Here is a 23,567-nt window from a genome sequence, read left to right as displayed (position 1 = left end):
ATGTTCCTCAAACTGCTGCTTCAACTACAGTCTATACTCCTGCCCATACTACCTCTATTCTCCTTTCTCCCATCCCTTAACTTTTGTGTTCAGCCTTGGATGATTGGGTGGTGAGGGGTTTGTGGAGAAAATGTACTGCAGTTAAATAATGACAATAATTACAAGAAAAGAATCCCATAAACTTAAAGCTCCTATTTACATCAATTTTACACACTTTGCTGATAACACAATACAAAAATATTTTACATAGTTGTAATCGTTGCGTATACACATCATGTTCTGGGGTTTCTCCTTTCCATTTAACCTAGTTTCATATACCCTTTGATGTACTGACAAATCACATTTACTTTCCATGGCTATGTTTCCTTAATCATTCTTTACTTACTGGATGTAAACATTATTCTCATTCTTTTTCTAGATTAATCAGATATTTCATTTTAACCTAAGATAGAACTGAAAGTTACCAGGGGAAACCAAATAACTTTGTTCTCGGTAGTTGATGAATTTAACTCTGCAGTACACCTAAAAAGAGATAAAGTCAAAAACTTTGTGGTAGCTTTTTTCACTGGGTTTAGATGCTTTCTGCTGTTGACTTCTGTTTTAAGTTTGTGGCTTTTATGGAAAGTAGTGCTTGCTGCAAATGATTGCCAGATAAGAGGGTATCATTATACCTAAAATGTAAAAATGCCAGATGTCTCCAGATTTTTTAAAACCCACCAATAAATGAAAAATACCTTCAGTATTGTATTTCATCCGCATATTGTTGAAATAGTCGAAAGCATTTTTTAAAGCCCATATTCTTACTACATTGTCTTGTCCAGCTGAGGCAAGTAATCTGCCACAGTGAGAAAATTTCATGGTCCAAACAGCACCCTGTGAAAACAAAGGAAGGTTCAAAGTTATTACTTTAGAAGTTGAGACATTGTTTTTAAGCCAAAGAAAAAAGTTATGCCAAATTACACATACAGTAAATCCCCTACATATGAACAAGTTCCATTCCGAGAGTGCGTTTGTAAAACGTCAGCCTAGGTACCCAACTAACACAATCAACCATACAGTACTGTACTGTAATAGGTTTATAATACTTTTCACACAAATAATACATAAATAACAAACACAAAAAATAAAGAAAACATTTAAAATCTTACAGTACAGTACACCTTGAAAAGCATAGTACAGTACCAGCTACATCAACCTCTGCTTTTATGCCTGTTTCTGGACATCCTGGGCTTGAAATAAAGATACTGTACTACTGTACTCTATACAGTACTTACTGTACAGTAAAGTACACAAAAACACAACCACTTGTAGAGGATGCACACACGTGACAATGTACGCCAGACACGTGAACTTACGTGACTAGACATGTGAACGCACGTTCGCACCTTTGAAAGTTCACAACAAGGGTCGTATGTAGGGGACTTACTATAAACTAAGATAATGCTCACATAACTAACACCACTTAAGGCCAATAGTCCAATGGTGCTATAATACCACAAAAAGGGACTTTTAGAAGAGAGGGAAAAGACAGTTGCAGTTTGCATAATCTAAACTAACAACTTCAGGCTTCCCTGGTGGCACAATGGTTAGGTATCCGCCTGCCAATGCAAGGGACATGGGTTCGAGCCCTGGTCCGGGAGGACCCTGCATGCCATGGAGCAGCTAAGCCCGTGCGCCACAACTACTGAGCCTGCGCTCTAGAGCCGATGAGCCACAACTACTGAAGCCTGTGCGCCTAGAGCCCGGGCACCGCAACAGGAGAAGCCACCGCAACGAGAAGCCTGTGCACTCAACGAAGAGTAGTCCCCGCTTGATGCAACTGGAGAGGGCACACGTGCAGCAGCGAAGGCTGAACGCAGCCAAAAATAAAACAAACAAAAAAATAAATTTATAAAAAAATAAAAATAAACGACTTCAAGACCCAAAACCTTGTCCACATATTAATGGAAATGGGAGATCTGAGGGGGCCAGAAACCTTCATTGCAAAAGAACAAATCCTAGTCTGGGATCTCAGTCTCCTAGCTGAACATGAGGGCGAGTGGGATAGGAGGGGGCACAGACCTCAGAATAGCAATAACAACTCCTGACCAGGGCTGAGGGAAGAATAAGGCCCAGCTTAGCAGTGACCCTCACAGCACTGGTTATTTAGAAGTGTTGGAATGGAGTGGTCTCATTCTATTTTTCTCCCCAGAAAAAAGGTTTTGCAGCATATGGCTAAAATTCCCAGATAGACAGTACTAAGAACAGTGCGGAAGTGTGTGTGTGTGTGTGTGTGTGTGTGTGTGTGTGGCGGGGTGGGGGTAGGCATGGTAAAGAATGTGAACACTTAAATTGGAAAGGCCAAATCCTATTACAATAAATACTGTTATAACCACTGTTATAACACACATCTATGCAGGTCAAAAAGATCATCCAAGTTAAAGGTAACAGTTTATTTACTGGAATAACATTCATTTCCACAAAATTCAAGTATGTTAAGAAATTTGTCATTTGGAGCCTACTTCAATGAGATTTACTTAAAACTGTTAATAATGAAAGAGAACCAATACAGTACAAGGAAATTCATCAGATTCCTTAAGGGAGTTACTATAATCAATTGAAACCTTTTTTTTTTTTTTTTTTTTTGCGGTACGCGGGCCTCTCACTGCTGTGGCCTCTCCCGCTGCGGAGCACAGGCTCCGGACGCGCAGGCTCAGCGGCCACGGCTCATGGGCCCAGCCGCTCCGCAGCATGTGGGATCTTCCTGGACCGGGGCACGAACCCGCATCCCCTGCATCAGCAGGTGGACTCTCAACCACTGCGCCACCAGGGAAGCCCTCAATTGAAACTTTTTAAAAAATTTATTTGATTGAAGTATAGTTGATTTACAATGTTGTGTTAATTTCTGCTGTACAGCACAGTGATTCAGTTATACATATACATTCTTTTTCATATTCTTTCCCATTATAGTTTATCACAGGATATTGAATATAGTTCCCTGTGCTATACAACTCAAACGTTTTATGTGTAGATTATAAGCACCAAAGTAAATTCAAATCTGGCTGCCAACTGATATGTGTAAGCCAACTTTTAGATTTAAAATCTAAATAGATAAGTAGATTCCCTGATCAAAGACCAACAGTATCACTTACCCAGTTCTGAGTTTATTACTACCTTCCCTGCGTTCCTAGCATTTTCAGGGGGTAACTGTAATGTATTTGTGAACTTTATATCTACTTTGGTACATTTTAACTCTGATAGACGACTTGTACCTCTACCTCTCTCCTTGTTCTGTCACTTTACAAAATATATTGAGCTTCTGAAATATTTGTATAAATTATTTAAAATATACCAGGGAGCATTTTAAACATTGTTCAAAGTGACAGATCACCCTTAACTGCTTTAAAGTTTGGTACCTTTCTCTGGTAAAAGAAAGTTTGCATAGCTTTCTTAATAATACAGGCCTAGAGTTTACTTATTCAATAGGTCACTTCTTGAACAATGATTCAGAGACAGACTTTGCATTACCTATTCATTAAATCATATTATTATCAATTCACTTTTCATGGCTCAGGCTAGCGAAATTACATACATAAGACATCAGCTTTATAGAAACCAAAGTATTTCTCTCAATGAAAACAGAATCAATCCTGAAAAATAAAAAGGTTGCTTACCATATGTTCACCACTAAGATCTTGTACCACTTTGATCTGATCAAAATCATAAGGTCCTTTGAAGCCATGTGCTGCTTTGAATTTAACTGGTCTTGTGTATGGCATTCCTTCATCATCACTTGATGAAGGATCCTCTTGATCAGTATGAAACACTGAATAGAAAAGCAACAGAAATCATCACTAGCTAATATAGATATTGCTACTGTCATATTTTCATATCTACTGCTTACCAAGAAAATTCATTAATTGGAAAAGCAAAATCTGTCTATTACTAAACAGCATATTGGTTAGCAGCATGGAGTCTGGTACCAGATTGCCTGGGTCCAAATCCAGCTCTGCCATTTATTATCTGTGTGACTACGGGCAAGGTATTTGACCTTTTTGTGCCTCAGTTTTCTCATCTATAAAATGGGGATAATAATGGTCCTTACCTCATAGAGTTTTTAAGAGGATTAAATGAGTTAACACAGGTGAAAGTGCTTGGAACAGTGTCTGGCACAGAATAAATATTATATAAGTGTTTATTAAATAAAACAAATGAGCACAATTATAACAAAGGCATAGGAAGTTAAGGTGTGGAAATTCAGAAAATTTACCTAATTTTGAGAATATTTATAAACACTAAATAGCCTTACAAAACGAATTTACAACTGATTACTGAACACTCAACTCTTCCAGGTTGCTAGTCACAAAGTATGTACAAATTCATGTTTAAGATGCATAAATTCATTTTTCTTCCCACTCATAAAACTGATAGTGAGAGTAACATGATTTATTGAAATACTAAGATATTAGCTATTAAGGTTTATTACTTTCAATAAAATAGAATGCTTCTTACAAGCTACAGGCTAAATTTAAATGATTACGAATCAATTAAGTATTCAGTTGAAATGTTCTATTTCACTTACCTTCGTCTCTAACACTTTTAACTTTATTTACAGCACGTTCGCCGTATTCCTCAGCAAGGTGCTTTGCTCTCTTTACTGATTTTCCTAGGAACTTCTTTAGTTGAGTCCTTAACAAAAATACCAAAAAAAGATAAAAACCAAAAAACCCAACCCAAATTACTTCTTATTAACTCAACTAATTGTAAAAGTTCAACAATTCACAGATAATTTCAGAAGCTGTGACTGGTAAAGTGTATCATTTGAAATAACTCCTTTTTTATATACATAGTAGGTCTTTGAGTTCCTAAATCCCTTGTTCTATGGAATAAATATACTCAAATCAATATGGCTACAAAGGAAATATAGGCAGTTCCCCCCAATGTATAATATCATATCCTCTAGAGCACTAGTTTTCAGTGGTGGATAATAATCACTTGGTGGGAACGGAGTGGGAGGGGAGTGTTTTAAAGTGCAGATACCTGGGCGCGTGGGCTTCACTAGTTGTGGCACGTGGGCTCAGTAGTTGTGGCTCGTGGGCTCTAGAGCACAGGCTCAGTCGTTGTGGTGCACGGGCTTAGTCGCTCCGCGGCATGTAGGATCTTCCCAGACCAGGACTCGAACCTGTGCCCCCTGCATTGGCAGGCGGATTCTTAACCACTGTGCCATCAGGGAAGCCCTAACTTCAGTTCTTGAAATGTACCAAGCTTTTAGTCACCTCAAGGCCTTTGGATGGGTGGTTATTTCTGCCTGGAACACTTCTCCCTTGGCTAATTTCTACTCATCTTTTAGGTCTCAGAACAAATAGCTCTCTTTTAAAAAAGCCCTCCTTGACTCTTTAGAACAGATTTTCCTGTTATACACTCCCATAGCACCCCATATATTCTTCTATAGTAATTACTACAAACACAGTTAGATTTATCTGTGTAATTACATGTTTAGTGTCTATTTCTCTTATTTAACTGGAAGCTCTATGAGGGCAGAGACTACGATTGTCTTCCTAACTATTTTATCTGCAGCACCAAACTCCCATGTCTAACTGACAGAAAGACTACAATATGCTACAACTGGTACTGATATGAAGAGATGTCCATTACATAATAGGTATTTTTTTTAAAAAGTCAATAAACTATAGACACAGTATAACTTCACTTTTGTGAGAAAAAAAATTCTATGGTGGGGACTTCCCTGGTGGCACAGTGGTTAAGAATCCACGTGCCAATGCAGGGGACACGGGTTCGATCCCTGGTCCGGGAAGATCCCACATGCCATGGAGCAACTAAGCCCGTGCGCCACAACTACTGAGCCTGCACTCTAGAGCCCACGAGCCACAACTACTGAGCCCACGTGCCACAACTAGTGAAGCCCATGCGCCTAGAGCCTGTGCTCCGCAACAAGAGAAGCCACCGCAATGAGAAGCCCACGCATGACAAAGAAGAGTAGCTCCCGCTCGCCGCAACTAGAGAAAGCCCGCGCACAGCAATGAAGACCCAACGCAGCCAAAAATAAATAAATTAAAAAAAAACTCCATGGTGAACATACCTAAAGATTATTTCTGGGGGTGAGAGTATGAGAGGCTTTCATTTTCTTTTTTACCCATTTCTGTATTACTTTTGATAAACATAAGACACAGATGATAAACCTTTTTCTTTTGGCCACACCACGCGGCTTGTGGGATCTTAGTTCCCTAACCGGGGATCAAACCCGGGCCCTTGGCAGTGAAAGTGCAGAGTGCTAACCACTGGACTGCCAGGGAATTCCCAGGTAAACCTTTTTTTTTTTGAGGTATAGTTGATTTATAATATTATATTAGTTTCAGGTGTATAATGTAGTGATTCAAACTTTTTATAGATTATACTCCACCTATGGTCAATTAATGTATGACAAAGGAGGCAAGAATATACACTGGAGAAACGACAGTCTCTTCAATAAGTGGTGCTGGGAAAACTGGACAGCTACATGTAAAAGAATGAAATTAGAACATTTTCTAACACCATACACAAAAATAAACTCAAAATGGATTAAAGACCTAAATGTAAGACCAGATACTACAAAACTCTTAGAGGAAAACATAGGCAGAACACTCTGACATAAATCGCAGCAAGATCTTTTTGGATCCACCTCCTGCAGTAATGAAAATAAAAACAAAAATAAACAAATGGGACCCAATTAAACTTAAAAGCTTTTGCACAGCAAAGGAAACCATAAACAAAGAAAGCCCACAGAATGGGAGAAAATATTCGCAAACGAAGTGACAGACAAGGGATTCATTTCCAAAATATACAAAACAGCTCATGCAGCTCAATATCAAAAAAACCAAACAACCCAATCAAAATATGGGCAGAAAATCTAAATAGACATTTCTCCAAAGAAGACATACAGATGGCCAAAAAGCACACGAAAAGATGCTCAACATCACTAATTATTAGAGAAATGCAAATCAAAACTACAATGAGGTATCACCTCATACCGGTCAGAATGGCCATCATCAGAAAGTCTACACACAATAAATGCTGGAGAGGGTGTGGAGAGAAGGGAACCCTCCTACACTGTTGGTGGGAATGTAAATTGGTACAGTCACTATGGACAACAGTATGGAGGTTCCTTAAAAAACTAAAAGAACTACCATATGATCCAGCAATCCCACTTCTCTGGGCATATATCTGGAGAAAACCATACTTTGAAAAGATACATGCACCCCAATGTTCATACCAGCACTACTCACAACAGCCAAGACACAGAAGCAACCTAAATGTCCATTGACAGAGGAATGGATAAAGAAGATGTACATATATACAATGGAATATTACTCAGTCATAAAAAAAGAATGAAATACTGCCATTTGCAGCGACATGGACGGACCTAGAGGTTATCATACTAAGTGAAGTAAGTCAGACAGGGAAAGACAAATATCACACGATATCACTTACATGTGGAATCTAAAAACAAGGATACAAATGAACTTATTTACAAAACAGAAACATACAGACTTCGAAAACAAACTTACGGTTACCAAAGGGGAAAGGTGTGGGGGGGGATAAATTAGGAGTTTGGGATTATCATATACACACTACTATACATAAAATAGAGAATCAACAAGGACCTACTGTATAGCACAGGGAACTCTACTCAATATTGAGTAATAACCTATATGGGAAAAGAATCTGAAAAAGAATGGATTATGTATAACTGAATCACTTTGCTGTATACCTGTAAAACTAACATGCTATTGTAAATCAACTATACTCCAATATAAAATAAAAATTAAATTAAAGTTATTATAAAATAGTGGCTATATTCCCCATGCTGTACAATATATCCTTGTAGCTTATTTATTTTACACACAGTAGTTTGTACCTCTTAATTCCTTACCCCTATCTTGCCTCCCCACCCTTCCCTCTCCCCACTGGTAACCACTGATTTGTTCTCTATATCTGTGCTACAGAAATTAAATACAGATATAGAGATTAAAAACAGATAAACCATTTTTAAAATCACAGTAAGGTCTCTGCTACCTATAACTCTGAAGTTATATTTTCTGGTTAACTACAGGTTTAGTACTACTTTAAGCAAGGAAACATATTTTAATCATTTTGGATGAGAACATTTCTAAAATACATACTTTTGTGCCTTCTTTAATGGCACTTAATGCTCGATAAGTTTCTTTCTTTAATAAATAGGGTCAGTTACCATCTTTACTATTCTTTAATACATTCAAGACTTTTCAAATGGATTGCAAGTGAGCCATAATATTGGTTCCCCTCTCAGCCTTCAAGGCAACAGGGTAGAGCGCAGAGAAACCAGAACCCTGGGCCAGTCTCTTTTGGCCATCAGCTGCCTCATCAGTTTACCCCAGGGTTCAGTGCAAATAATACCATGTTCTGTATGTCACAACATAAGAAGAAGTTGAAAGCACTGCCATGTGAAATGGTTGTGCAATGTGTGAGTCCTTTTTTATCATTTTCTGATTCCTCTCTTGCAATCAGAGTATTATGTGACATTCTTATGCGCTGATTTACATGTCAGTTTGCTGCTTCTATTTTGCTCTGAGATCAGATACCAGATGACCAGATTTTTAGAAATTATGTAAGAAGTAAGTATAAAGGCTTTGAATGAACTTGAGGAGCTTTTCTTTTAAAAAATAATGAGCTTTAGTGCATGGAGCAAGTGACATCTTTCCTGGATGTCTATATGTCTCCTGAACAATTCTAATTTTCCGGTTCCCGATAGTTGCCATTGCTAGAAGGCCAAGGTCCAGATAGCTGAGGTGTTATCATATACCTCCACTGTGGGCATACCTGCTCTAAAAAATCTCAATGCTTTCTTTGCTATACTTGCCACACTAGGAAAAGATCAGACTTGAGTAGAGAGCTCATTTTAGGCCTTAGACTGAATTATTGCCAATTAAGTGACTCGTGTATAATCAAGCAAAACATACATGTCCACCACTGTGCTAGATTTTTATAGGGGAAAAAGAAGAATGATGTGATCAAAATCCTTTTGCAACACATGGTCTAGTTGTTTAACATATATTTATCTTATTTTTTAAAATCAGAAAACAGTTTAAGATAATATAAAATATAAACAGCAAATGTAAGTTATGTAGACAATAGGTGTCATTGAAATTGAGAACAGGAGAAACTTTACTATGTACTGGAGTAGTAAGGAAGAATCTCACGTAGTTGGGTTTAGAAAGACAAATAGGATTTGGAGAGATGAGAAATGGAAAAAGCAACTTCAAGGACAATCATGTTCTTCTACCAACACTTCTGGCACCTACCATCAGAAAAATACAAGCATGATGCAAAATGTATCGATCATTTACTGTATGTCAGATGCTATAAAAATGACCAAGACAGCCTCAAGGAACTCATAATCCATTGCCCGAGGGCAGGGAGTGGTAGTGGTGGATGGACATGTAAACTGGACAGAATATAGATTTAAAATATGGCAGCTCTCATATATATATATATATATATATATATATATATATATATAATAAAAGCCTGAAATGAAGAAAAGAGATGTACTGTAACTCACGTTTTCTGTTTTAACCTTCCACCATCAGTATCTGTTTGCTGAGACTGTAACTTCTCTTCATCATCTGACTGTGCTGCGTCATTACTACAAGAAGAGGTAGTCATTTTATAAGAAGCCATTTCCCCTACACTTCTCAAAAATCTCTATGTGTACTTAGTATACAATTAGCTAATCAGTGTAAGAAAAAAATGTTAACATGCTTTATATAAGTTTAATTTAAATGATGACCCTGAGAATTTAAAGACTTGAAAGATCATAGAGTAGAATCTTTAAGCAAGGTGCAATGTACAAAATGCAAACGAATGCAATTTAGGAATTTATGAAAAACCTAACACAAACAAGGCTTTTTGCTGGGCAAAACGTGCTGCACAGAAATGACACATTAACTTATAAATATCTCCCTCCTTACTTACCAGGCACATCATGTGAAAGCTTTGCTTTCACCGAAATTATTTCTTAGTTCTACATACATCTCACAGTAAAGTCAATCACCTCACTCTAAAGACACTTTCTGACCCTAAAAAGACAATACAATTATTTATAAAATTTCTGATCCTTAAAGCAAGGTTTCAGAAGACCAGGTGTTTATCCCACATGGCTTTTTAGCTTCATGTGTTCTAATATTGTCTCTAGTATAATATTGGGTTGGTTGAAAAGTTTGTTCAGGTTTTCTGTAAGATGTCATAGCAAAACCCGAACAAACTTTTTGGCCAATCCAATATAAATCATTTTAAAAGAAGACAAACCAAATACTATGAGATTTAAGATATATATATATTTTTCCCCAAGTAATTGTACAATCTTGAGAACAAAGCTGAATAAAGAAAATGTGACACACACACACACACACACACACACACACACACACACACTCAGAGAAGAATATTGTTCAGTCATAAAAAGGAAGGAAATCCAGCCATTTGTGACAACATGGATGGACCTTGGGAGCATTAAGCTAAATGAAATAAATCAGACAGAGAAAGACAAATACTTTATGATATCACTTATATGTGGAATCTTTAAAAAAAAAGCTAATTTTAAAAAAGAGAGAGAAAGAAGTTTAAGAATACATACATTAACTAACTCTAATTTTAATTCTAACTTTAAAAAAAGAAGACTGAATGAAACCAAATTAGGGACTCTCATAGTTCATAAACAGAGAACTTTTCACCACTCTGAATGAAATACTACAAATGATAAATAATAACAGGCCATACCTTACATATTCCTTAGTCCTTCTCATGATGTGTAGAGTGAGAGGATTAATACCTGTTGGCAGTTTCTCTTCTGCAAGACTCAAAGGTATTTCTTCTCCAGTATCCAGATTCTTAATCATTACACTGGCTAAAATTTCCTGAAGTAAAAAATAACACCAAGAGTACCTATAATTTAATTATCTTTTTGAATCTACAAAATCCTCAAAAATTCAAGCTAAGAACTTTCTAGATACATTCAGGACTATGTACAATAATTTTTTTTTTTTTTTTGCGGTACGTGGGCCCCTCACTGTTGTGGCCCCTCCCGCTTGTACAATAATTTTTTAAACATTTTTAGTGAGATACAATTTCCACACCACAAAATGCACTCATTTAAAGCGTATAATTCAATGGTTCTGAGTACATTCACAGAGTTGTTCAATTACCACCATTATCTAAGTTTAGAACATTTCTACCTCCCCCAAAAGAAACCATAAACCCATTAGCTGTCATGCTGTATTCCCCTCTCCTCCCAGTCCTTGGCAACCACGAATCTACTTTTTTTCTCTTATGGATTTGCCTATTCTGGACATTTCATATAAATTAAATCATATAGTATGTAGTCTTTTGTGATTGGCTTCTTTCACTTAGCATCATCCTGTCAAGGTTCATCCATATCGCAGCATGTATCTCTTTCCTTTTAATCGCCAAAAAATAGTCCACATGGATGGACATACTACATTTTATTAATCCATTCATCAGTGTTGGACATTTGTATCGTTTCCACACTTTCGCTAGCATGAACACCTATGTATATTTTTTGTGTGGATGTATGTTTTCCTTTCTCTTTGGTGTATACATAGGATTGGTATTGCTGGGTCATGGTAACTCGATGCTTAATATTTTGAGGAACTACCAAACCGTTTTCCAAAGTACAATAATTTTTTTAAATGTACTGTTTAAAAGAAACAAAAGTTAAGATTTTGCTTCAAAACTTCATTCTGAATAAATTGGCCAACAGATGTATACTAAATTTTAAGGTAAGAATTAAACATTGAGTCTGTATACACTGTACATAATCCAATATGTATAAAGACATATACCTATAATATCAAGTTTTTTTTAAGCCCACTTTCTATAAAACATAGGCCTTGCTTTCAATACACTTATTCCACCATATAATTATGTGAAAGGGCAAGTTTAAGTCAGAGTTCAAACTCCAGCATATTAAAAAAAAAAAAACTAAGACAATCTTCAATTTTCATTTTTTCCTCTACATTATGATTTTTTTGCCTAACAGCAATAAAGCTAATTTTTTTTAATCATGGTAAAATATATATAATACAAAATTTACCATTTTAACCACTTTTAACTGTATAGTTCATCAGCATCAAGTACATTTACATTGTCATGCAACCATCATCACCATTCATCTCTAGAATTTTTTCATCTTCTCATCATGACCTCTATGTTTTATGCTTTCAAGAATCAAAAAATCTAATTATACCTCATCAGTAAGCTCTCTCCCAGAGTTGGATCTAGGTCTCTGAGGGCCCATCACTTCACCTGCTATTGTCTGCCCATCAGGTGTTTTTCCATTTTCCTGAAATTATAATTTTATAAACAGAAAGTAGACTGAATCAATTTCTATAAATATTCAATTATTCATTACCACACACAGTTCTAAAGAATTCCAGAATATAGATAATGGAGCCTACTGAAAATTTAAATGGAGCACTCCATTTCAGTCTTTTATTATTCCCAGCATACTGAAAAACATTAGGTACCAAAAGTGTTGCTGCTCATGAAATAATGTCTTAGTAGTCTTGAAAGCAAATAAATGTTCTATTTGAACCTGGCCCAAAAGCAGTTCTCTACCAGTTAAATGCCAGCACTAATATTGCCATTAATCAGAGCTATACACATGGATATCTCGAGGGTAGGGGTTGGCAAACATTTCCTGTAGAGCCAGATAGTAAATATTTTAAGCTTTTTGCTTCATATATAGTGTCTGTTGCATATTCTTTTTTAAAAAACAACCCTTTAAAAATATAAAGACCATTTTTAGCTTGGGGACCCCACAAAATCAGGCCACTGTTGACCTCTGCTCTAAGGCTCTGTAAAGACTATAGTGTCTTTTTGTGTGTGTATGTGCTTTGAATTTTATTCCAAGTTCCATTGGCCACAGAATCCTTGATTTAAAAAATTTTTAAATTTTATATTGCAGTATAGTTGATTAACAATGTTGTGTTAGTTTCAGGTGTACAGCAAAGTGATTCAGTTATACATATACATGTATCTATTCTTTTTCAAGTTCTTTTCCCTTTGAGGTTATTACAGAATATTGAGCAGAGTTCCCTGTGCTGTACAGTAGGTCTTTGTTGATTATCTATTTTATATATAGTACTGTGTATATGTTAATCCCAAACTCCCAATTTATCCCTCCCCCCACCTTTCCCCTTTGGTAACCATAAGTTTGTTTTCCAAGTCTGTATGTTTCTGTTTTGTAAATAAGTTCATTTGTATCATTTTTTTTAAGATTCCGATATCATATGATATTTGTCTTTCTCTGTCTGACTTACTTCACTTAGTATGATAGTATCTCCCAGTCGGCTAACCTGCCCTAACCACAGCTACCACATAAGTAACCCTCTTGAATCCCAGAATTTGACAGTGGCAGAAATTCATGTTATCAAGTCCTTTCTATTGCCTCATATATGGATACATAGCCTAGTGTATGAACTTTTTTTTTCATGATTAGGAAAAGGAAATTATAAAAAATAAAAGTCCCCAATTTTGACCACTATAGGTCAGATAAATGAAGATTATAGTTGGTATTTATTAATAAATATTACATATAGCAGCATCTGTCACTTTTTGAATACCTACTACATGCCAGGCACTTGGCATACTCTAGCTCATTTCAACCTTGCAAGAAACCTTCAAGGAAGGTTTTCCTCTCATTTCATCAATGAGCCATCTCAGACTCAGATGTTAAATAGCTTGCCAGAATCAGCCAGCTACTTAAGTAGCAGAGCTAGACAAGGGATGTAAGGTAGCCAGGTTTTGTGGACAAGGAAATATTTGGCCTGGAGAAGAAAGAAGGTTCAACAATCAACAAACCAAAACCAAAACCAAAACCAAAACCAAAACCAAAACAATCAACAAACCAGCCAGTTGCAGAAAGCTGAGAAAGCCTGTATCAAATATAACACAAATTCACCAACCTGGGCAGTAACTATTTTATCTCCACTGGTAGCACTTGCCAAATCAAGAGAAGGCTGAGAATCTTTGACTGTACTCTCTGAAGCCATGTTTGTAGTTAGGAGAGTATCAGATGTAATATTCTCTTTGGGAACTGCAATAATAATAACAACAACAACAACAACTAATATTTATATAAGACCTTATACATAGCTTGAAAAGTGCTTTAACCTTTATCTGGCTGATGCTTAGAACAATCCTCTGAGAAAAGTGGTTTTATTACTCTTGTTTTATACATGGGAAAACCAGGGTTCAAATATGTTAAATTCCTCAAGGCTACACAACTTACACATGAAGAGAACTAGGACTTGAATTCAAATCTGAAGTCTCCAACTTCTACACTCTTTTCACTATGCCACACTGGCTCTCCAATGGTAACAGATTTGAAAGTCTCCTGAAATGTTTAATTACAGTAATGTAACAACACCAATGTAAACATTTTGACTTTCTATTACTAAAATAAGTTTTATAACTTGGTCATCAATGTTGTTATATACAGCATAAAGTGAAAAAAAAATCAGAAAGTTCAAGTTTCAACTCCAAGAACTCCCCGCAAAAATAGCTATTTCTCAACTAATACTTGCCATCTAGATCAGGTGCCTTAAGAGCCTCAAACTCCAATTCGCTTTTCTTTTTTCTTGGTGGTGGAGCAGGTCGAGATGGAGGTGGGGGTCTAGGAGGCGGGAAATTAGTTGGAGGAGGTGGGCGTGCTGGAACAGGCTTCTTTGTACTAGCTACTATATCAGGTTCTGGAGTAAGCTGTCTTGGTGGTTTGGCAGGAGCAACTTCTTCCACAACAGCAAAATCTTTAGTAGATAAGGAGTGTGAGGATGCAGGTTCTAGAACATCACTTTCTTTGACTTCCACTGCTTCCTTGTTCAACACTTCTGTTTCAGTTTCAGGCACATTAAGCTGTTGTTCAGTTGAACTTATTTCAGTTAACTTAGTGGTTTCATCTACTGGCTTGTCACATGTGTCATCAGAAGGAAAACATTTTTTTGATTCTAATTCAGTGTCTTCAGATACATCCTGACTCTCTGCCTTTTGGGAATCTTCCTGCAGTACTTGATCTACGGCTAACAATCCAGGTATATCTGTTCCAGCCATGATAGGACTGGCAGTAGCCTGATCAGACTGTCCTTTTCCTTTGGAATCCAAAGAGTCATCTTCCAGCTGTAGTACTTTCTGACTCTCTTCAATAATACTTTCAATAATCTGATGAAAGGTTAAAAAGCAGTTGAAAAAAAGCAGTGAAGCTATTTACAAGAACAAAATAACAGCTAATCATTTATTTAGTACTTACTATGTGCCAGGCAATGTTCTTAACACTTTACGTATTTTAATCTTTACAACAACCTTGTAAGATAGCACTCTTACTATCATCATTATACAAATGAGGGAACTAAGGCACAGAGGGACCAAGTGATTTGTCCAATGTCACAAAGCTAGTAAGTGATGAAGCTGGCATAAATGTAGGGAGTTTTTGGTTCCAGACACTGTACTCTTAACCATTATACAGGGAATCTGTGTTAGTACGTGTAATCACAAAAATTCAATCAATCCTGTAAAAGAAAGTTTAAACCTAAATTTACATTCAGATGCTTCATGTCATAGTTCATTTACATATTTATGCCAAGTTACTTGCCTGCTGGTTTGAGCCTAGTTAACTATGAGAATCAAAACCACCTTGTACAAGATTTCAAGTTGTTCAGCTCTGAACTCAAGCCTGACATGGAAAGCCAGCAGATGCAGGGAGATTAATGTTCTTAAACAGGCTACATCTAACCCCCTGTTCTGCAGAGAGATGGCAGGACCATGAAAAGAGTTCAAATACCCACCTCATCTTGCCTTTTTTCCCTTTTATTTCTTACCTACAGTTGAAAACTACAGGCAGGCTTTCTGCGTCTCCTACCAACATTTAGAAGAAAATATATTTTCTACCCAGTCCTGTCATTATTAACACAATAAATCTCCCAGCCCACTCACTTATCTTTCCACCACGGAGACATGGATGACTTCTGCTTTCTCAATTCTTTGGCTCCAGAAAGTTAACAGAATGTGTTATGGAACTATCTTGATGTGGTTTACTACAAATTCATGCCAAGTTGAACTGGATATTAAGCCGTTCAATAACATTCATCCCTGACTACCCAGCATATTCTACATATTAATTTTTCTCAATCTTCAAATTTTTGTCCTAGACCTACCTTACTTTTACCAGAGAAATATTAACTAGAGTCCACCTAATTTGTCAATTAGGTAGTTTCTGAGCTCTGAGTACTTTAGCAATAACAGAAGACAGATTACAGTAAATTTACGAATGAATAAGAGGTGAAGACAGGAACAGCCAGCACACTCTATGTTCTCAAAAAGCTTGGCTATACATGGAAGAGGGTGCAAGAAAATGATCCAGCATTTTTATAAGCCGAGGGTAAAGAGCCAATGGAAAGGAAGATAACAAGTTCTGGAGAAGAAAAGAAAGAGGGTCTGCTGTGTATCAGACCCAGTACACACATTTGCCATTTAATCTTTACACAGGCCTTGTGAGGGAGCTAGATTATCTCCCTTCTACAAAAGCAAGAATCTGAGGTAAAGGCATTAAGTATTTCGCCCAAGGTCCCACAGCTAGTAAACTACAAAGTCAAAACTGAAATCTGGGTTTTTCTCCAAAAAATCCAGTGTTCTTTATATTATATCATTCTACTTTGGACAGGAAAAAAAAGAATACTAAATTCTCAGGAATGGCATGAAAAAGAGGTAAAAGATGACAACAAGTTTGCAGGTGAGGGAAGTGAGAGATGATGAAAAGGACTGAATTCAGGCTCCTTAGCCTCTAACACCTACATGCAGTGTGGGAAGCAAGGTTAGCTGATGAAAGTAAGCAGATGCAGGTGGGCACAGTGAGCATGAGGTGAATGTAAAGCTTTCAAATAATCACTATGCAGAGTGAAAAGGCCTATGCCATCAGAGGGGTTAAAACAAGGTTGAAAATCTTAAACCTTCTCTAATCCCTTACCTGAGGACAATCTCTTCCTCTTCTGAACTCCTATCACTCTTACTGTTCATTATAATATGAACTAGAATATAAATACAGAGTAGTACATGAGCTAGCTCTATATAAATATTTTCTCCACACCTGGAAAACAAGGCCCGTGTTTTCTACCTCTTGATATGCCCCCATAGCACCTATTTACAGTACCTAGCCCTGTTTCCCCACCCCCGTTCTCTGCCGGGTTTCAGGAGGTAGCAAATGGGGAAAGAACAAGAGAACAGTGAGAATCAAGACTAACAGAGAAATGATCATGCTAAAGCAACTGTTTCCTATCACCTCCCTGCTTCAAAAAAATCATTGCTTTCACAGCGACTGTAAAATAAAAACCAGATGTTTTAGTATGACATGAGAGGCATTCCCATAATCTGGCCCTAACTCTGGTCTCTAGACTCATCGTCAAACATTCTGCACATTCCTCATGTCCACGCCTTTGGTTATGCCTTTCCTCTTCCATCTCTGACTGCCCAAATCTTTTTTTTTTTTTTTTTTTTGCGGTACGCGGGCCTCTCACTGTTGTGGCCTCTCCCGTTGCGGAGCACAGGCTCCAGACGCGCAGGCTCAGCGGCCATGGCTCACGGGCCTAACCGCTCCGCGGCATGTGGGATCTTCCCGGACCGGGGCACGAACCCGTGTCCCCTGCATTGGCAGGCAGACTCTCAACCACTGCGCCACCAGGGAAGCCCCCTGCCCAAATCTTATCCATTCATCAAGAACCAGTTCAGATGCTACTTCCTCCTTCCCCATTCCTATCCTCAAGGAGAAAGTAAAGCCTCCCTTTGTGTTCTTATAAAGTTTGCAAGTCTATTTGAACACTTATTACACTCAGTTTTGTGTTTATCCAATTTTCTCTACTAAAATGTAAGTTACTGGGAACAGGGATTGTGTTATACCCTGATCCAGGGTATAACTCCACAGCCTTTATCATTAATGTTGGATACTTAATTCACCTGAAAAGGCTAGAACTTAAAAAGTAATACCTAGAGTCTTAAGACTCACTCTATGGCTCCATAGTGTTTACTATTTTTTCAGCTTCTAAACTCTCCTTAAAAATCACTTTTTATTGGCTACTAACTATACTTACCCATTTGTATTTTATCCCAAGAAAAAAATTCTTAAAAAGGGAAAGAAAAGCTCTAGTGGAAAAACAAACTTTTCAAGTTTTCAACAATAAAAATGGCTAGATACATAATAATCCATTTGCTTGATGGAAGCTAATAGACCAAATGAAAACTGAGTATTAAAATCATGTAGAGGGCTTCCCTGGTGGCGCAGTGGTTGAGAGTCCGCCTGCCGATGCAGGGGACGCGGGTTTGTGCCCTGGTCCAGGAAGATCCCACATGCTGCAGAGCGGCTGGGCCCGTGAGCCACAGCCGCTGAGCCTGCGCGTCCGGAGCCTGTGTTCCGCAATGGGAGAGGCCACAGCAGTGAGAGGCCCACGTACCGCAAAAAAAAAAAAAAAAAAATCATATAGAAATATGATAAAAATCAAAAGATATTAAGAGGAAAAGGTAGAATATAAAATTCTGTCAGAAACAAAACAACACCATCACCAACAAAATTCTATCTACACTACAAATAGGCCAAAAAAAAAAAAAAGCAAATGAGTGAGAACCAGAAGGGAACGCCAAAAAATCAAGACAGCTGTTTGTTTGTGTAGAATTGTGGGAAATTTCTGATTAAAAAAAAAAAAGGGTACCACTCTTGTTATCTCATTCATGCTGATACACAAAACCATTTTTCCCAAAAAGGAAATTTTTCTTTTTAAAGGAAAAAGTATGATCAATATTAAAATATGTAGTCCATTAATTTCTAAATTCCATAAGGGTAGAACAATGAATCTACATTAGTGGTGATTTTGCCTGGTACCATTCCCCCAGACATTCAGTGATGTCTGGAGACATTTTTGGTTGTCAAGATGGGGTAGGGGTTGGGGGGGGGGGCGGACGTTGACATCTAGTGAGTCAAAGCCAGGAATGCTGCTAAACATTCTACAATGTACAGAACAGTCTCTCCTTCCCCCCACAACAAAGAATTATTCACCCCAAAGGTGTTGCTGTTGAGAAACTGTGGGATAGAGGATGTGTCGTAGCATTGGTCTCTGGAAATCCACTCGCTAAACAGTGCCTGGGGCACAGAAAACACTCAAAACTGGTATAAATGAACAGACACACACCATTCTTTCTCCTTGGGTTTTATCCTGATACTGTGAACAACCCATTGCCAAAATTTTTATCTTATGCTCAGTCTCTTCCAGTAAACCAAACCCTGAAGCTTCATATGATCAATTCCTTAAAAGTTATCAAAGGTACTAGAAGAGTAATGACTTCTTGTAACCTCTAACTCCTCAAGACATTAGAATTTGCTGCACTGAGTTTTTCAGTACCTTTATTTACCTCTTGGTACTAACCTCAAGAGTAGCTATAGCTTACTCTAATAAAAATACAGGTATAAAAAATAAAAACACATTACAAAACATTTTTCAAAATACTGATTCAAGGATAAATTACCAATTAGTTCGATTACAAAATGCCTTCTAAAAAGCCTGATGCACCTTCAATCACAAATTCAACAGATTCAGGAACATTTACTGAACATCCACCGCGTACAGGGCACTATACTAAAAGAATATAAAAAATTTTCCACTTTAAATATACCATAAAAATATGACATCTGCTAAACTAACATTAACATTTTATCTTACAAACCTTTTTAGACACATCTTGCTTCAATTCTTGTACAGGGGACTCATTTCCAACTTTGTATGCAGAGTTCTCTGCTTCCTATTTTAAAAAGAAAAGAAACAAAGACCAAATATCTTTTCTTTAAAACTTTGTTTAAAATGGGTATAAATTAGAAATTATAACATTAATAAATCAAAGGCCCATAAAGAGCTTAGATGTTTGTATACTGATAGATGCCCAGAGATTTTTATGCCAATTGGGACAATTTAATTTGCATAGGAAGGTTACCAATCAGCAATTTTCTATTTTTCTATTGTAATAGGATATTTTCCTTCACATGTACCCAACTTTTTAACATTAAAAAACTGCGCAGGAAGATAAGAACTACTAAGTACCTTTGTAGCTTAAAAAGATTAAGGACTTAAGCAAAGGGTTGAATTAGAATTGTTATTTTCCCCAAAGTATCCCTTCATAAATATGAATAAACACAAAAGTACATAATGAGGAAGACCATATTCAGAGAATCATTTTCTTAAAAACTCTATACACTTTAGATAAAAGGAATCAAGATTTAACCGGTATTAAATGAAGTCCCCAAAACAGTAACAGATGAAAAAAATTAAACCCACCAAAAATACATATATATCTACGTATACATTCATATACACATACGTACATATATATATATATTTGGGAGGTTAGAGAAGGTAAAATGGATGCTGCATTTCTGTTGGAAAAAAAATTCGGGTAAAGTAAGATAATCATACATTTGCAAATCTTAACACAATATTCTTTTCCATCTTAAGTTTTCTTTACATTTATAGAAGTACAGTAATTTGAATGCTACCACTAATACTGAGAAAAAAACTTTTCATAATTCTTGGTGTACATCACAGAGCTTGTCAGAAAGTCACTATAACCATTTTTGACAGATAAGCGACCTAAGATACATAAGGATGTATGTATGTATTAAGGTAGCAATTATACAAGTATCAGGACAGGCTCCAATAATCTCTCTACTCCAGAGATTATTATAATGCTAAAGACATAATAATGTGCTAGAGAAATTTCTGTTAGGACTTCCAATATCTTCAAGCTGAAAAGTTGTTTCATTGAATTCCTCCCAGCATTTGGGAAATACTACCAATTCTTATATAGATTCTTCTAGAGAAAAGTTGTTTCATGGAATTTGAAGTATTAGATAAAATCTAAACTCTACCACAGCCCATGAACACCTAACATGATATGGCTCCTGCCTACATCTTTGACATCTATATTTCTCACCTCCCTCTCCCATCACAACCACACAATTATACTTTGGCCAACTGGATGGTTCCTTACCATCCTTAGGGTCATAGCTCAGGCATTATTACATCAGAAAAGCCTTCCCTGACCACCCTGAAATAGCCATCTTGACAAGATGAGAGAGAATTCTTGAAACTGATGATAATTAAGAACGGTCAATGAATATTAGAGAAACACCTTCAACTGTCCTACAAATTAACTGTATTTACCCAATTACCCTCCAATAACTGTTCATTAGTAGGGAAATCAGAAGCACTGTACAACCTTAATTCCATGGATATTTTCCCCAAGTTAACCTAAGAAAAATACATAATAATAATTCCTGTACCTCAATTTCATTTATTTTAATACTTACTAAGATCACAGACCAAAACTGGCAAGCAATGATTAGGTTTCTATTTTATTTGGCTTTAACAAAACTCTCTTAGACTTTGAACTTTTGAAAGGTATCAACTCCTATAAGGTAAACTGCTGTTAAGTCCTAGTTTTAAGGAGTGATAATGGCACCTACCAGAGGATCTGATCTCTAGAGAGGTTAGTTGGAAGATTTCTTAGTAAAACCTGATTTAGTATATACAGTCATCTATGATTCTCTCCTTAGTGAGGTTTAAGGTCCAGGTCTTTCCCCTAGCAGCTCGATCAGGCTTTGAGGACAAAGCAATGGAAGCCAAGCATGTGCCTACAGACAACCAACACCAACTTAGCTAGACTTGAGACAGTCCTCAATTATTACCTTTTTCTGGAGATGGGCTGCCCCATTACTGTGGCACAGTACCTACTAAATCCCAGCTTCCCACCTTTAGGCCATTTCTCTAACTCCTACCTATCACAACCTCAGATACATGCTTTCTTAAAAGGTATAATAGAGCATTCAATTTCTAGCAATTCACACCACTGTTTCCCTCCATCTGTATTGGATATCAGAGAGCTGTTTGTACCCTCCTCATAGTATTCAGTTATAAGAATTGAGCTTTTTAATTTTAATAAGCACATCCAACAAAAGACCCAGTTTCACAAATCATTTGTACAAAAGTGATCTACACTCAAAGAAATCTTCATTATTATCTACTAAAGAACATTAAGCTAAAAATGTTAGTTACTAAAAAATTCAGGTCACTTCTGGTTTTTAGTAATGAGGAAGTAACTGTGTAATGAGTAATGAGTAATTAACTGTGACTAAAGTGAAATTTCAAAAAATGTTTGAGATGTGACCGCCACTCTTGCTGAGGAGAGAAAAAAAAAAAACAAGAAACAAAAACCAGGAAACAACTCTTAAATAGTTGTCATATGCATCCATCCACTCCTATCAACACCATCCCTCTGTTGGAGTCTCATGTCTTGACATTCTAACCTCTTAACAGCTCTCTCTGAACTTAGTCTCTTTCCCCCGAACTTTCTTCCACCCTTCTACCACTTATCTTTTGTTAATTCCCCAGCAAAAAATCTTGTAAGGCATATAAATATTGACTTTAAATATCTTGCTTCAAAAATTTAAAGCCCAGATTTCTTAACCTGACATTCAAGGCTCATGGAAATCTAGCCCCAATTTACTTTACCAACATTCCACCACTGAAATGTTTACATTAGTCACACCAGTCTTTCAACGCGCCCAGCAAATTCTCTGTCTTTGCATATTAATTAGTTCGTACTATTACCTAACATACAATGCTTTCCCAATTTTTCTCTATCCACCTATGCAAACCTCTCCCAATTTTCAAAGCCTAACACAAGTTCTACCTCCTCCTGAAAAATTTTCTCTCCTATTCCAGGCAACAGAGTTCTCACAATTGCTCTATGTCCCCCTTCCTCCTCCAAACTCCCTGTAATTCTTAAGGTCTATTCTAGTCTACAAACATCAATACCACATGTATCATCCTTTCTTATATATATGTATCTTTTCTGTGCAGTTGTAAAGCCATCAAAAATAGGAACTATATCAAACTTTTCTTTGGATTGCTTAAGGTATCAATAGATATGCTGTTATATACAATAAGCACTCAATAACCCATGTACATCCACATCATAGAGTATTACTTAACAACAAAAAGGAATAAACCATTGACACATGCAACAACTTGGATGGATCTCAATCATTTGAGCCAATCTCAAAAGGTCACACATTATATGATTCCACTTATAGGACATTCTCAAATGACAAAATTATTGAGATGGAAAACAGATTAGTGGCTGGCTGCCTGGGGTTAGGGATGATGTGGGGAGGTGGTGGTTGTGACTTTATAAAGGAAGCACTCTGTGGTGATAAACTAGATCTCATCTGGATTGTGGTGGTGGTTATATAAATATACACATGTAATAAAACGACATAGAACTATACACTCACACTGTACCACCGTCAAATTCTTGGTTTTGATATTGTACTATAATTAAGACATAACCACTGGGGAAAGTGGGTGAAGGATAACAGGACTTCACTCTACTATCTTTGCAGCTTTCTGTGACTCTATAATTATTTCAAAATAAAAAGTAAAAAA

The 23,567-nt window shown here is 36.8% G+C and overlaps 1 protein-coding gene across 1 annotated transcript in view; it reads right to left on the bottom strand.

Annotated features, from left to right (window-relative positions):
• The window catches only part of WDR44 (WD repeat domain 44), an 83,308-nt gene that overhangs the window by 33,591 nt on the left and 26,150 nt on the right, over positions 1–23,567 (bottom strand). The window contains exons 3-11 of the mRNA XM_032619943.1: positions 19,795–19,869; positions 14,622–15,252; positions 14,001–14,131; positions 12,281–12,376; positions 10,795–10,931; positions 9,578–9,661; positions 4,562–4,668; positions 3,654–3,805; positions 735–873 (exon numbers count right to left, since the gene is read on the bottom strand). Of these exons, the coding sequence (XP_032475834.1) occupies positions 735–873; positions 3,654–3,805; positions 4,562–4,668; positions 9,578–9,661; positions 10,795–10,931; positions 12,281–12,376; positions 14,001–14,131; positions 14,622–15,252; positions 19,795–19,869 (1,552 nt within the window). The remainder of the gene's footprint in view (positions 1–734; positions 874–3,653; positions 3,806–4,561; positions 4,669–9,577; positions 9,662–10,794; positions 10,932–12,280; positions 12,377–14,000; positions 14,132–14,621; positions 15,253–19,794; positions 19,870–23,567) is intronic.

This window comes from Phocoena sinus, chromosome X, assembly GCF_008692025.1.
Source record: "Phocoena sinus isolate mPhoSin1 chromosome X, mPhoSin1.pri, whole genome shotgun sequence".
In the NCBI taxonomy this organism is placed as follows: Eukaryota; Metazoa; Chordata; class Mammalia; order Artiodactyla; family Phocoenidae; genus Phocoena; species Phocoena sinus.
Note: the sequence above shows the minus strand (reverse complement) of the source record. Positions and strands in the feature narration are given on the sequence as shown.